Source organism: Mauremys reevesii, linkage group 1, assembly GCF_016161935.1.
Source record: "Mauremys reevesii isolate NIE-2019 linkage group 1, ASM1616193v1, whole genome shotgun sequence".
Lineage (NCBI taxonomy): Eukaryota > Metazoa > Chordata > Testudines > Geoemydidae > Mauremys > Mauremys reevesii.
The window spans coordinates 296162218-296176322 of NC_052623.1; the positions used below are offsets into that span (position 1 = coordinate 296162218).

At 39.9% G+C, this 14105-nt stretch overlaps 1 protein-coding gene across 4 annotated transcripts in view; it reads left to right on the forward strand.

The window, feature by feature from the left end:
* The window catches only part of CPM (carboxypeptidase M), a 70634-nt gene extending 63394 nt beyond the window's left edge, over window positions 1-7240 (forward strand). For 2 of the 4 annotated variants that reach the window (XM_039520025.1, XM_039520027.1), the window contains exon 9: window positions 1087-7240. In XM_039520025.1, coding sequence (XP_039375959.1) covers window positions 1087-1320 — 234 coding nt within the window. In that variant the 3' untranslated portion in view covers window positions 1321-7240. The remainder of the gene's footprint in view (window positions 1-1086) is intronic. The other 2 variants (XR_005592687.1, XM_039520026.1) reach the window with 2 other exon arrangements.
* The last annotated feature ends 6865 nt before the right edge of the window (window positions 7241-14105 follow it).

Genomic DNA, 14105 nt, shown 5'->3' on the forward strand with positions numbered 1-14105 from the left:
ATCAGATGTCTGTTTACAAGTGACGAGATTTTTTTTCTACCAACTAGCCCTGTAAACTTATATTGGGGATCTGAAAGTGAACCTGGGTTTTTCCTTCTAATGCATCACCACAACTGATAGGTTTTACAGGCCAACTTAGGCCTTTGACTGCATCATTCAGCTCTTCAAAAGAGTTTCATAGATTTAACTAATTGTAAATTAACAGAAATGTGTATTAAGTTACAAGATAGAATAAAATCCACTGCTCACTCAGTCTTAGCTGTGTTGACTCCGCAGAGTTACAAGAGTAAACATATCACTTAAGTTAACAGATACCACTCTGCACCTTGTGAGGGGACTGACTAAGAAGCTGCCATTTTTATACAGTCACTTTTCAGAATAGAATCTCATTTTAAAAAAGAAATAAATACACTTCCCAACCTACAGCCAGAAAAGTGAATGACAGTTGTTGACTCTAGTTGTTTGGCCTATACAAGGCAGAGACTCCCATCTAACTGTTAATATATGCCACAAGCAGCAAGGAGAAATCCTGACTGATGTCAGAGTTCATGGTAATATTTATTATTCCCTGTGGATATTTCCATCCAATATGGACAAACACATTCTAAGCTCTACCCAGCACTTATTCGTGTCCCTAGCATCTTAATCAAACAATATATTCTTACTTCGGCTCACTCAATGCAGACTTCATTTATTTTGCTTTGATAATTTGAGTCATCCAATAGTTAATTGTTCATTCATCATTAGCCAATAAACCAGCTAAAGCAAAATTAACTAAAGCCCTTTTGTTTTCTGTGAAAAAATTGCCAAGAGATACCTAGTATGTTTTCTCCTCTGTTATCAGCAATGTTATTGCAAATAGACTTAAACTTGTAAAATATTTCTCACCCTTCTCATTTAATGTTCATTCTATATCTTTACTTTCACAATCTACCTAACTAATTTATACAGGAGGAGCACAACATCCAATCTCTGCATTAGATGCAAAGAAGCACTCACAATTTACTTTACACATATTTTGAACTAAAATGACTAGAGCTAGCATGTTAAACAAGCTAGTAAGAACATTTTCCTGTTTGTCTTTAGGCTACAATACCCGGATCTGGATCAATACTAAAGACACTGCTAGTACCAAATGGTCCTGAAAACTTCAGTGCTTTGAAATATGACTTTGTTTTCCCAGAGATCTCCACCCTAGCAAGAGATGCTTCATGCCCTACCAAACCTCTTTATCAGGATTTTGAAAGCATTTCAGCAGCAATAAAACCTACTTTGCATTTCTTGGCTTTAATGACTGTTTTGTATACAGTTTTCAAATAAAGCCAAGAATGAATTAGGTGAGACTTGAAGACATTATCTCTAGCACATCAGTGCACAAATGTGTTTTTTAAGAGCTAAAAGCTGTATTTGCAAAAGAGTGTATATTATTGTATAATTGAAACCTAAGATTTTTTTTAACCAAGTTTACTATATTTTTAAAATGTTGGCTGGACAATCAATAAATGTTTTGACTGTTTAAATATACCAGAATAATGCTGAAATCCATCCCCCTTTCACACGATCAAGCTTGCAGCAGGTTTGTCTTCACAAGTTGAAGGTAGCTCAGGTGTCTGTCTGCACCCCAGATATACCAGACCAAGACCTTTGATCTTCACCTGAAAACAGGGTCATCCCCCACACTGTGCAACTCTTCCCATTAATTGCCTTCTGAAGTCCAGGTAAGCTCTTCATTAACACTTGACTCAGTATGCTTATAGACTTCTGTTGTAAGATACACAATGGTCCACCAGGGATATAAGTGTCTCCCACCTCCCTGTCTGGAGAAGTATGACTCAAGGCACACTATCTTTGAGTGACCTGCCTTTGACTACAAGGCCTAGTTAGAATAATTTTCAGCATGGATACATAACTCCTCAAATATTCTCTGTACAGACATCTCACAATCACGATGACCAGTGTGAAACAGGCTTTCAGTAAAGACCTTTCATGATCCCTTTTTGGTAAACCCTGGGGATCCCTGAATCCATATGTGCCTTTCTGTCCTTGGGTCACTATAACCCTATAAAACAAAACAAAACAAGTGTCACTTCAAGTTGAAAGCTGATCTAACAGTCCTCCAGGAACCCCACCTCATTGAGCCTGAGGCTTTTTTAGTAATTACCCAGCCAAGTCTAGGCAGGTGTTAATTCAGTTCAATAAAAAAACGGAACCCATAAATCTTATCAACCGATAAAGACATGGAAGGAAGGCTCTTAATTAACAACGCTGGCATCTCCCATGTTACATACACTTTTTTGTTAACTTTTGTTACAACAAAGATGATTCCTCCTTTTTCAATCAATTATTTTGAGATTGACTCCTCCCTAGTAAATCTGATTATATCAAGGGACTTCAGCAAAATGTTAGACCTGCTTTTGGACAGATCGAGCAGACTCCACCATTCCTAATCCTCCGTGAGGCAGACCATTATTGCCCAGACAGGGCTTAAAGGACATGTGGAGGCAGCAGAACCCTAGAGGTAGAAACAACACCTTTTTCTCACCCTTGCATTCTCTATAATCAGAGTGAATTCTGTTTGGTATCAGGTGGCTTTGTATTTCTTTAACAATGAAACAACACCTACTATGATCTTTGATCATGCACCTGTGGTGTTGCTACTCATCTCCTGAAATATAGGGGCTACTGGAAGATGGAGGTTAAACTCCTCTATTACTAGACACACAATTTAAAAAAAAAAAACTTTGTGGAGGAAGAAACACAATTTTTCTTTGAGACCAATGACAACCATTTGATCTAAGCAATCTCACTGGATGCTTTCAAGGCATACTTAAGGGGAAGAATAATATCCTACTTCTCTCATAAAAAGAGAGCTAAGCAGGGTGAGCTGGTGAATTTAATGTAAAGGCTCAAGCAGGCAGATCTTAGCTATGCTGATTCTCCCTCTTCTGATAAACTCCAAGATGACCCATCTCAGATATGAAATTAATACATTAACCTTGACTCAGGCTGAATTTGCTTTGTTTAGAGTAAAAGAGACATACTAGGAATTTAGCAACAAAACTGATAAACTAATTCACTGAAAGCTAACATCCCCTCAATTCACTTGTCAGAGGCAGATACTCACCAATCAAAAAAGTATTAATGAACAATTCTCTAAATTCTACCAATGCTCATATTTAAATGAAAATTCCTGATTAATTACTTGACGAATACACCAACCCCCCCCCAAAAAAAACAACCTGCGACTCCCCCAGCTAACAGAAGAACAAAAAATTTTGCTTGATTCCCCTTTACAAACTTCTGAGAGCATAGCTATCCTATGCAACAAGAAATTGGGTAAGGCCCCAGCCTCGAAGGCTTTCCTGGTGAATTTTATGCCCAACTCAAAGACACTCTGGCTCCCAGACTGGCCAAAGTATACACTGAGGCTTTTTGGTAGAGGTACTCTGCCCTCTTCAGTGAATGAAGCCCTAATCTCTGTCAGTTTTAAGCCTGACAAAGATGCCTATGAACATGCTAACTATTTACTAATATCCATAATCAACTGATATTAAAATATTGTCTAGAATCCTAGTTGGATGATTAGAAAAAGTAATGCGCATAATACACCTGGACCAGGTGGGTTTTATACAAGAGAGACAAGGGTCAGAAAACACTCAACTTAATGTGCTGTCCTACTATCAAAACTCCTTAAAACTGACGGCTGTTCTGTTGGTGGATGTGGAAAAAGCCTTCAATAGAGCAAATTGGAGGTATTTTTTCCTCATCCTATAAAAATATGGACTTCCTGTCTCTTTCATTTCCTAGGTTAGACTTCCATGCTCCAATCCCAGGTTGCAACCAATAACTACATTTCCCCTCTTTTCAGTCTCTAGTCCCACAGTAATAGACAGGGTTGTCCCCACCTCCTCTCCTTGGAGCTGCATGCAATACAAATCAGAGCACGCTAGGGGATCCAAGGTATTACACATAGGGTCTTAACAGACAAAAATATGCTAATATACTTTTATTCATCACCAACCCCCCCTCAGACCACCTCCAATATATTACAAAACCATTGAATTGTTTGGGAAAGTCCCAGGGCACAAAATTAATTGGCACAAGTTGGAGACTGTCAGTATCTCTCAGAAAGGGCATAATGTCACCCTCTTAGACAAAACTTTTCGCTGGCAACAGGAGGAAATCAGCCAGTGGCTTGGGAGTCTGCTTTTCTAGTAATATAAAAGAGTCAAAATTAATTTTAATCTTCTTACCACACCAGTAGCTTTGGATGTACATAGATGGCAGGCCCTCCCTCTATCCCTTTGGGGTAGAGTTTAATATATTAAAGATGAATGTCCTTCTAATGGTTCTATTTATGCTTAGCTCCTTGTCAGTTTATAATTACCCTTCAGGTATTTTTTTTTTCAGAATTAACATTTGTAAGATCTTCTTGTGGGGTGTGGGCAACAAGCCCAGAATATCTTTTGAGAAAAACCGCAACTGCCTATCAAATCAGGAGGCTTTGAGTCTACCCAACTTTAGGCTTTACTATATTAGCTTTAATCTTGAGACAAATGGCATAATGATTGGCCCTTCAATGCTCAGGCTCTCCAGCCTGGCTGTACATGGAGGAAGGAACTGTAGCCCCACCACCACTAGAATCAATTCTAAAATCAGACTTCTTCAGAAAATGGTAGAAGAAATCGGACACAATTCTGACATCTTGGAAAGCTTGGTATCTGGTTGCGTCTCAGTTTAAATATCATCTCTTATTACATTCAGAGACTTCAATTTGGAGTCATTCAAAAATTTTAATTGCATATAGACGCACTCTATGGCCTGACTGAATTTAAAGAAGACGACATTTTGAGCATTAATCACATAATTGAAAATGATTCCTTCATGCTCCTTCCTCGTCTTAGGAAGAAATTCCAACTGGACCCAAAGAAGGAATGGCAATAATTTCATGCTCTGCAACACCAGTTTGGTTTAGATACCTTTGCAGCCCCAGAATCCTTAACTTTGGAGCTTCCTGAAAAAGTTACTGTCTACTTAAGTCATTGTCTAGTCTGTATTCCAAACTATCAGGCAAATTGGCAATCAGCACGGACAATGTTAGAAAGAAATGGGAAGATGAGTGATTAGTTTCCCTTACCAACATTGAGTGGAATCAGATTTCTTCCACTATACAACCCCAAATCTAGCAAGCAGTGTTAAGATAGCTCCAGTAGAAAGTTCTTTGGAGAATGCAATAGATTCCATATAGACTTTTCAAGTCCAGAGTACCCAGGTTTGACAAATGCTGGTGCTGCAATGCAGCAGGTACTCAACTTACACCATATGCTTTGGGATTGTCCTGCGAGCTGTCTTTTCTGGATAGAGGTAAATATATGGACCAATTTCTTTCTGTCCACCAATGTGGAACTGCAGGCTGGCCACACCATCCTAACCAATCCATCTTGGAAACTGAAGGCCTTTGAAAGAGTATGGTTGGGTAGAACTTGATCACAGCCAAACATCTAGATCTACAATGGTGGCAATCCCAAATGCACCCACCTAGGGGCCGCAGGGACAGGCCAGCTGCTTTGGGAAGCCATGCGGAGCCGGGTAGGGAGCCTGCCAGCTTTATTTTCTTCTTCTTATAAATATATCTGTTAGTCAATTGTGAAGAGGTCAGCAACACTTCAGGGATATTCCCTGAGCGCAGAAGGTTGACCTTGAGTCTTAACATATGCAATAATTCGGTCTTTTGGCTGAACAAGTTGCCCCTTCAAAGGGTAAATCTTCAACAGTGACCTGTTCCTCCACGGGGAACCCTGAAAAGTGAAGCCAGGATTCCTGTTGCCATCAATCTAGAGGCTGCATTGGCCATGTCTACTGCAGCCTGGAGATTATCTGGCCACCGGCCTACCTTTTTCCGTAAGGGCCTGGAAGTGTGTCTTCCCGTGGAAGCGTCTCTCAAAAATCTGAAAACTTGGAATAGTTGACAAAATTCTACTTTGCCAGTAATGCTTGATAATTGACTATTTGGAATTGCAAGCTGGTTGATTGTGAATACCTTTCTTCCCAGAAGATCCAGGTGGTTAGCTTCTTTATCCAAAGGGGTAAATCAGCTGTGTAGTTGTCTCCACTTTTCACCATCAGTTTGCACCACGGAGTTTGGGACAGGATGAGTGAACAGAAAACTCTGCTCCCTTAGCTAAGAAAATATATATCTTTCTTTGCTTTTAGAAGTAGGTGCACATGGTGCTGGAGTGTGCCACACCATCTTAGCCAGTACTAGGAGAACCTCTAAAAGCAACAAAGAATCCTGTGGCACCTTATAGACTAACAGACGTTTTGCAGCATGAGCTTTCGTGGGTGAATACCCACTTCTTCGGATGCAGGAGAACCTCATTCACTACACTAGGAGCACTACCCTACTAGCCCTGCATTCTGTAGACTGTCCAGGAGTTGTGTGGTGATTCCTGGACCTTGTCCACAGGGATCTGAAGCACCTTATCAATGCTCCTTAATAGCTGCTGGAATGGTTTGTGATTATTAGGCACAACATAGTAATGCTGGGGCAACTGCCTTCTCAGGAGATGATGAGGATAGATCCAATCCTCATTCCTCCTCTTCCTTGGGCTCTGGGAGAGCTTGCTCTCTTGAAGAAGAGGGATATTGTGTAATTCTATACAGGACTGTACCAATTCTGGCTAATGTGTATAAAGATCCCATGGTCCTCAATATGGCCAGTGAGAAGGGTCCATTGTAAGGTTTGTTTTGGGGGTTTTCCATTTTGTTTAAGTGGTTGTTTGCTTCCATGTTTGATCCCCTTCTTGTTCATCAGTTGCTGCCCTTTTTCAGTAAGAGCGGGAAAATTGTGTCATGTGACTTGGGAATAGCCTGCCTAGTAACAGGAGAGCACAAAAGCCTGGCACAACCTGTGAAGCATGCTGTCTGTCCCACAGGCAGCCCAATGTCTGCAGAATAACATCAAGGAAGAAGATCAACTCACCTGTTCCCAAGAGTGCTCCTGATCTTTGTCCAGTCCACGGTGTTCCTGGTTTCTGTCCTTGTCTGTTCTTCTACCAGACATGGTCCCAATCCTGTTGTGACATCCCTGTTCCCCTCCTGGTATCCCTGGGAAATGGTGATGTACAGTTTTACCTGTTTATCTTGTTGACCCACTTATAGTTTTGAGGTCCTGGCTTTATGCCAATTTGTGTATTAACTATTGAGTTATTTTAATAAATTGTATTGTTAGTACCCATTACTTGCCTGGTGCTTTTTCCTTCCTTGGGGGGGGGGAGGGGGGGGGAGGCAGGGAGAAGGTCTGAAGGGGTGAGGGAAGGGGATTGCTACCAGTGATCAGATACAGATCAAGGGTACCGATAGAAAGGAGGGAGGGGAAATTACTTCCTGGCTTCTCTTCCAAGCTACTGGGGGTTTAACACCATTGTGGTTTGAGGGGGTCCCCAGAGCATAGGGTACCAATGGTATGCCACCCTATAGGGTTAGGGAGGGGCCAGGAGTTTCTGGATCCTGCAGCCAGGCTAACTTCCCTTGGTGGGGACCAATGATAGTCCTTCCTCAATGTCAGATGCTTCAGATGAAAACAGAGTCCAGTTCTAATGGCAACACCCTCAGTGCCATCAATGTCATAGCACCCCTAGTGCTGGATGGCAGTAGAGAACAATCTTAGTAGTATTCCTGTACCAAATGGTATCAAAATCTCCCAACAGAGAACAGGTTCCAAAAGAATGAGAAGTGCATGGATCAGGGAGAATGATATCCTCACAGGTAGTATACCTCTCCCTGCACAGGGGATGAAGATTGTCTCCTGTACTGATGGAGCTGGCATAAGAAGTGTCTTGGAAGTCATAGCTTATATATGTGAGCATGTCAGTACCACCGGTGCATATGGCTCTTTGTAATGTCGTCTTCTTTGGTATGGAGGGTAGTGGAAGTCACAGTGTTTCTCCTTGCTCTGTACCGATGGTGAAGCAGTAGAAGCTGGTCCTGGAACCAAAATAATCTTAGCCTTCCATGCCTGAAACTTGGCACCACTAGACCTCTCTAGATTTTAGAGTGCGCTTTCCCTGTGTTCAGGAGTCTTCTTGCCTCCTAGCACTGTGGCTTCCTTAACAGGGGTGAGTAGACTCACAACAATATCTCTGCACATGCAAATTACAATTCACCAAGTTTTGCTTCTTTGTAAGTTAACCATAAGAATTTTCCTATATTTGTTAGCTTCTCTGTAGGAGGTATTTATTAATTTTTTTCTGTTACAGTAGGGACTGAGGTAGTGTAAGAACACAAAGATGAGTTACATACCAGTAAACACAGAGCAAGATCATTGACTATGAATCCACAAACCTGTAATGCAGCAGGAGCTCAGAACCTTTTAGTCAGCAGTATTCATAGACATTAAGTTCTGATTGTTTTCACTTTAGTTGGCATAAGTAGTACATGTCCCAAGCCCACTGAAGTCAATGAGAAGCCTTAAGAGCTTCCCACTGACTTCAAATGACTTTGGATCAAGGCTGCATATACATGGATTTACAAAAAGTTAAATTTAAAAAAAAGAAAATACATGCTGGCAATGAGGAAAAACAGATCTCATTCTCTAACAAAGAAAATACTGACCTTGAATCTTTCAGATCATTTTGATTATTATATAATACATTCAAGAAGAAAAAAATTAAGAGACAACAAATGTCAGGAGGGATTTCAAACGATTCTTTATAAAATAGAGCACATGTAATAAACAGAAAATAAAACCTTAAGTTCCTTGAGAGTTGTGATTTCATACAAAGGACACTAAAATAATTCAAATATATCCTACATATTTTTACATCATTTAAAAGTACGTACTTTTTTTAATGCTATTTAATTTTAATGGCCACTGACAGATAGTATTGATATTTGCTATTACAAATCCTCTCAAAATATTTTGATTAATATTTTGAGCCATTAAAATATTGATGAACCTATGAGTGGTGTCAATATTGCACAGCTGTTTAAAATCACAACAACGCAGTGTGGTCTTATTTTGAATGAGCAAGGGACCAATCCTATAATCCATATACAGTCTCAAAGACCAAAGGAATTCTGCATGCAGAAAAACTGCAGGATTGAGCAAATATTTTCACGATTTATTTAATCCACCAGATATAATTTAGTTTGCAAATAAAGTTTGTCCAAAAAAAACAAAACAAAACCACTTTTTAAGGTAAGGGCAATATTTACAAAGACCAAGGGGAAATATATCAGATTTCTAAAGTATTGCTAATGAATATTAACATTTACAATATACTACAAAGATTCAATCACTTGGAATTTTTATAGTGTCAGTGCTATTAAAACAGTATAGGTCACTTAGAAGTAGTAACTAAGTAGACAGGTTGCCCCCCCCCCTAATTTTTCTATATAACTATATATTTGTTACTCAGTTGTGAAGAGATCAGCAAAATCGCTGGGATTTTCATTTTAAAAAATTATATCCTTTCTTCGCCACAATTTTTAAACTGTCAGAACTCTTAACATCCAAGAGTTTAGCTTCAGGGGTGGTGTGGACTGGGGGCTTTATTTCTGGTGAGCTGTGTTAACTCAATCCTTCTAAGCACAAATAGACAACTGCCAGTGAGGAAAGTGTCTCTCTCTCTCCAAACCAGGGAGTGAACAAGGTTTGGAATCATTGCATAAAGACATGCAGTATTTTGTTTACATAAATACACAAATATCCCTGCAGCTGCTATAAATTCACCATGTGATCATCCAAATATCCACACCTTGTATCATTCTGCACCAGATGAGGTGAAGGATCACAAAAAAGTGTACTAAATATCACACATGCAGTTATAAACCTTTACTGTCATGAGTACAGTCATTTATTCAAACATACATATATTTTTTTTAAAGACCCTTTTGATAACATGCAGATTGGTGTAAGTAGTAGCAAGAATACCCCTCACCTTGTCTCATGAGTCTATGTATTAAAACATTTGGCCTGGTGGGATAGTTTGAGTGTGGCTACATGGTTGTGAAAGCAGTATAGCAGTGTGACAGACTCTACCCCCATGTTCATCCTTTTTAAAAGACTATGATACATTTTGTAAAAAAAGTGAGGTATTATTTGGACACTCAATCTGCTGAACATTATTGTCCTGGTAAAATGTGTGTGGTAACATTGTATGTAAAGTTGTAAGATTCTACACTGTATAACATTGCTGTGACATGCTCCAAAGTTAAAAAAAGCAGGCCCTAACCGGTTTTTCCAGAGACAAAAAACACATTGACACCCCAGGCAGTTATCAGCATAATCAAATGTTTGAGCATTGGCCTGCTAAACCCAGGGTTGTAAATGCAATCCTTGAGGGGGCCATTTAGGGAACTGGGGTAAAAATCTGTCTGGGGATTGGTCCTGCTTTGAGGAGGGAGTTGGACTAGATGACCTCCTGAGGTCCCTTCCAACCCTGATATTCTAGGGGGAGGGGCGGGGAAGGACTATAATCTGGTTAAGCAGCCATTATTTGGCAAGGAAAAGGGTGAGGATGAGAACTTTACATATTGGTAATGGAACAGCTGGGGGTCTTCTATGTAAACAGACTGACTGTTGCCTGAACCTCAGCTGAAGGTAATCCTCAAAGAGGGAAGAAGGGTATAAGAATGAGAAACAGGGGCTGCTAAACCACCTCTCTCCATTCATCTCTACTCACAACATCAAGAACATTTGAAAGACGAAGGAAACATCATTGAACTGGAGGAGAGATTCTGGCTGAAGCAATCCAGCCAGACTGCTGTAAACTTATGCTGAGACTATTCTGCTTTTAAGTACACTTAGCTTGTTAAGTTGGGTACAAAGAAAATAAAAGGCAAACTAATACCTAAGTCTGATTTTTATGCCTCATTACGTGCAATCACATTAAATCTATCTTTCTGTAATTAATAAACTTTATCTAAACCAGTGTGTGTTTGGATCAAGTGTTTGAGAACCTCCACTTGAGATAACAGGGTTTTGCATGCTAGAGGCTGTGAATGAACTGGCCAGGAGTGGTTGTTCTCACAGCAAAGCAGTGTAAAAGGCACCCCAGATTGGGGAATTGAGGGGACACAGCTGTTCAGCCATCCACACATGGTTCAAGCTAATTAGTTAAAGTTTTTTAAACTGGTTTAAGAGCCATTGTCACCTAAAAAAAATTACTCTAAAGTAACCTCATGGGCGACATGACTCTTGCATTTGAGGCTGAGTCCCAGTGCTGAAAGCTCCCTAGAAGGGTGGGAGGGGCACCAGTGCCAAATTCAGCCTCCTGCCCCCACCCACTGACTGTGCTTCTCTGCCCCCTCCCTTGAGGGCTCCTCTTCCTGTGCCACTTGTACCTCAGGAGGCAAAGAGATGGGAGTGGGAGGGACCGCAGGGGAGGAGGTTGAGGCATGAGAGGCTGAGGGCCACAGGGTAAGAGTGAAACACAGGAGCAGGGCCTCTGGGTGAAGTGTGGGCCAGGCCATGGCCCAAGCATCCTTTCAGCAGTGGGGCAGCCTGTTTGGAGAAACTTAGCATCCCTTGGCTATTATACCCACTGTCCATAAGTAACCTTACCCAACAGCCTCTTAGATTACTAAAATGGAAACAGATTTCATTATTTTTGTAGCTTTCATTTGTTCCTCTCTCATCTTGGACAAGTCACTTTTGCTTCTAATCATTTTACTTTCCGGTTCTGATACAATCATACTATGCTGGTATATAGCAGTTGAAAACAATGCAAGGGTTTTTGTTTAAAAACTGTTCCCACTGCTTGCTACCCTCTAATGCCAGCTCTGGCTTTTACACATAAAAATGAATTAAAAAACAAAACAAAGTGATCATGTTATATCTGATGTTATCAGTCCTCATCCGCAAAGGAAACCTGAACAATTTTCAAAAAATGAGCCTGGGAGCTTAAATTCATAACTCTGGTAAACACCAAAATTCATGGCCTGAACAGACACTGGATTTATGGTTCATTACAACAATCTGCAATCCACTAACCTCCTCTTTTTGTCTTATGACTGCAGAGGTGTTAACAGGCCACTCTACCTTGAATGGTCCCTTAGATTAGAATATGTACTAACTACTCAATGTACTAAACAATCTGTTCCACCTTGCATTTAGCTGTGACACTAGGAGTACCTGTCTCAGACCTGAAGAAAAACTGTGTGGCTCGAAAGCTTGTCTCTCGCCCCAACAGAAGTTGGTCCAATAAAAGATATTACTTCACACACCTTGTCTCTCCAGGAATCCACCCCCCACCCCCACCCCCTCCCACTCAATAAATTAAAACTGACAAACATTGCTAAGTTTCCAAAAATACAAGAATATTTACAAGTGATAATAAATTAAGAGTTAAAACTAACCTGACATTAAATAAGTAATTTCAGAGAGCTCACCATACAAGTAATATGGCTGTGAACTTTGTTTTGCATTGATTACTGAACAAACTAAAGTAATAAAGGTGCATTTGCCAGCAATTTATGTGTATTATAAATAAGACAGAGAGATGTACTGAAGGTTGGTCACCATTAACCCGGCTTCGGGTTTAATTTGCCTAGTTTTAGAAAAACTGGAGTATAATTCATGAACTCTAGGTCCTCAACATATGGGTCAGATACTTGTAAAAAACTGAGTCTGGTGTAGATTTCAACCTGGGACTTCAATATAGAAAAATTGGCATTTGATAGGATTACTGAGGTGCTCCAATTTATTTTTAAGACATGTTTATGAATGCCATGTTTATGAATGAGAGTCTGAGGCTTATTAGCAAAGTACTGGAAATTTTAATTTGGGTACATGGTATCTTCTCTATTTCCTTTTAAACTCCGAACCTTGAAAGAAAGCCTCACAAGACTAAAATGTTGAGAGGATACGACAGCAAACCCTGATAACTTGGGACAGCTGCCATGTCTTAGGAGCGTCTGTGCTTTTATGTAAATAGCATACATTCCAGGGCAAATCTTGGATTTTTACCTTATGAGGAAAGTTTATAATTTTTTTGGTGATAAAGACTACTTCATATGCAGCACTCAAGAATGCACACAGTACTCCCGAAAGACTTAATTCAGACAAATATATCAATTTTCCATGACACAGAAGGACATGGAAGCTCTGAAATATCCAGCTCCACAGTGCTGTGAGGAGGGGAAATGATTTTACTGGCCCATTTTCACAATTTGCACAAAAAATTTCTCTTTTAACTGTCAGAAGATTTCCTAGTCATACTATTACAAAATCAATTTGGCTACGGGCAGGTTCATAGCATTTCAAGGGTTACACAGAATAGCCTATACCAGGAATCCAATTTTGTGGACTGCTTATTTGTTTTATTCCTTTGCTAAAGTTGACAACTTTACCCTACTCTCAGGGGAGGAAAATATTCTTTATAAAATTTTATATTCTTTATAAAAGGAAATTACATAACTGACATTCTCCAAAGCAGGGAATGATGAAAAATACGTACCCACTGTGCTAGCTAGAGGTGCAATTCTTTAGCAAGAGGCAGCAATATTTTGTTATGATGAAAATTGTATGAGAGAGTAGAAGAGGAGAGTTAAAACCCTTAGTAGCAACAGTATTTACTGCCTCTTTCTGATCATGACTTTACATTGATGTTTCCTTCTTCTCAATAGCCCCCACTACTCTTAATAGCCCCAGATCACTTTGCTGTTTGGTTCTGATCTTCTGCATCCAACACAGGAGTTGTCTGCAAGTTTTAGCATAGTTATATTTATGAAGTAACACACCATAATAAGCAGAAGCTGTGCAAGGAGTTCTTCATAAAAAAAAGTTGTGGGTTTAAAAGTAACCCTCAACTACAAAGCAGCATCTGCCTAAAGATGTAAAGGTGTTTCTCTATTGTGACAAAACCAGCACCACAGAAATCCTACAACCATTGCTATAGCCTATTCCAAAATTTTATAGGTTACTCCATCCCTATTTAAATGCCTGGGTCCTTCTTTCCAATATGCATTGATTAGAAAAGGCTGTACATGAGAGAGAGGCAACCAGGCTGCTCTCTTGTAAGAACATTCATGGTGTTGTTCCTCAAGTGAGTAAGAGAAGGGACAAAACTGAAGGGACTATATGTCCACAGTTTTGTAAGAGA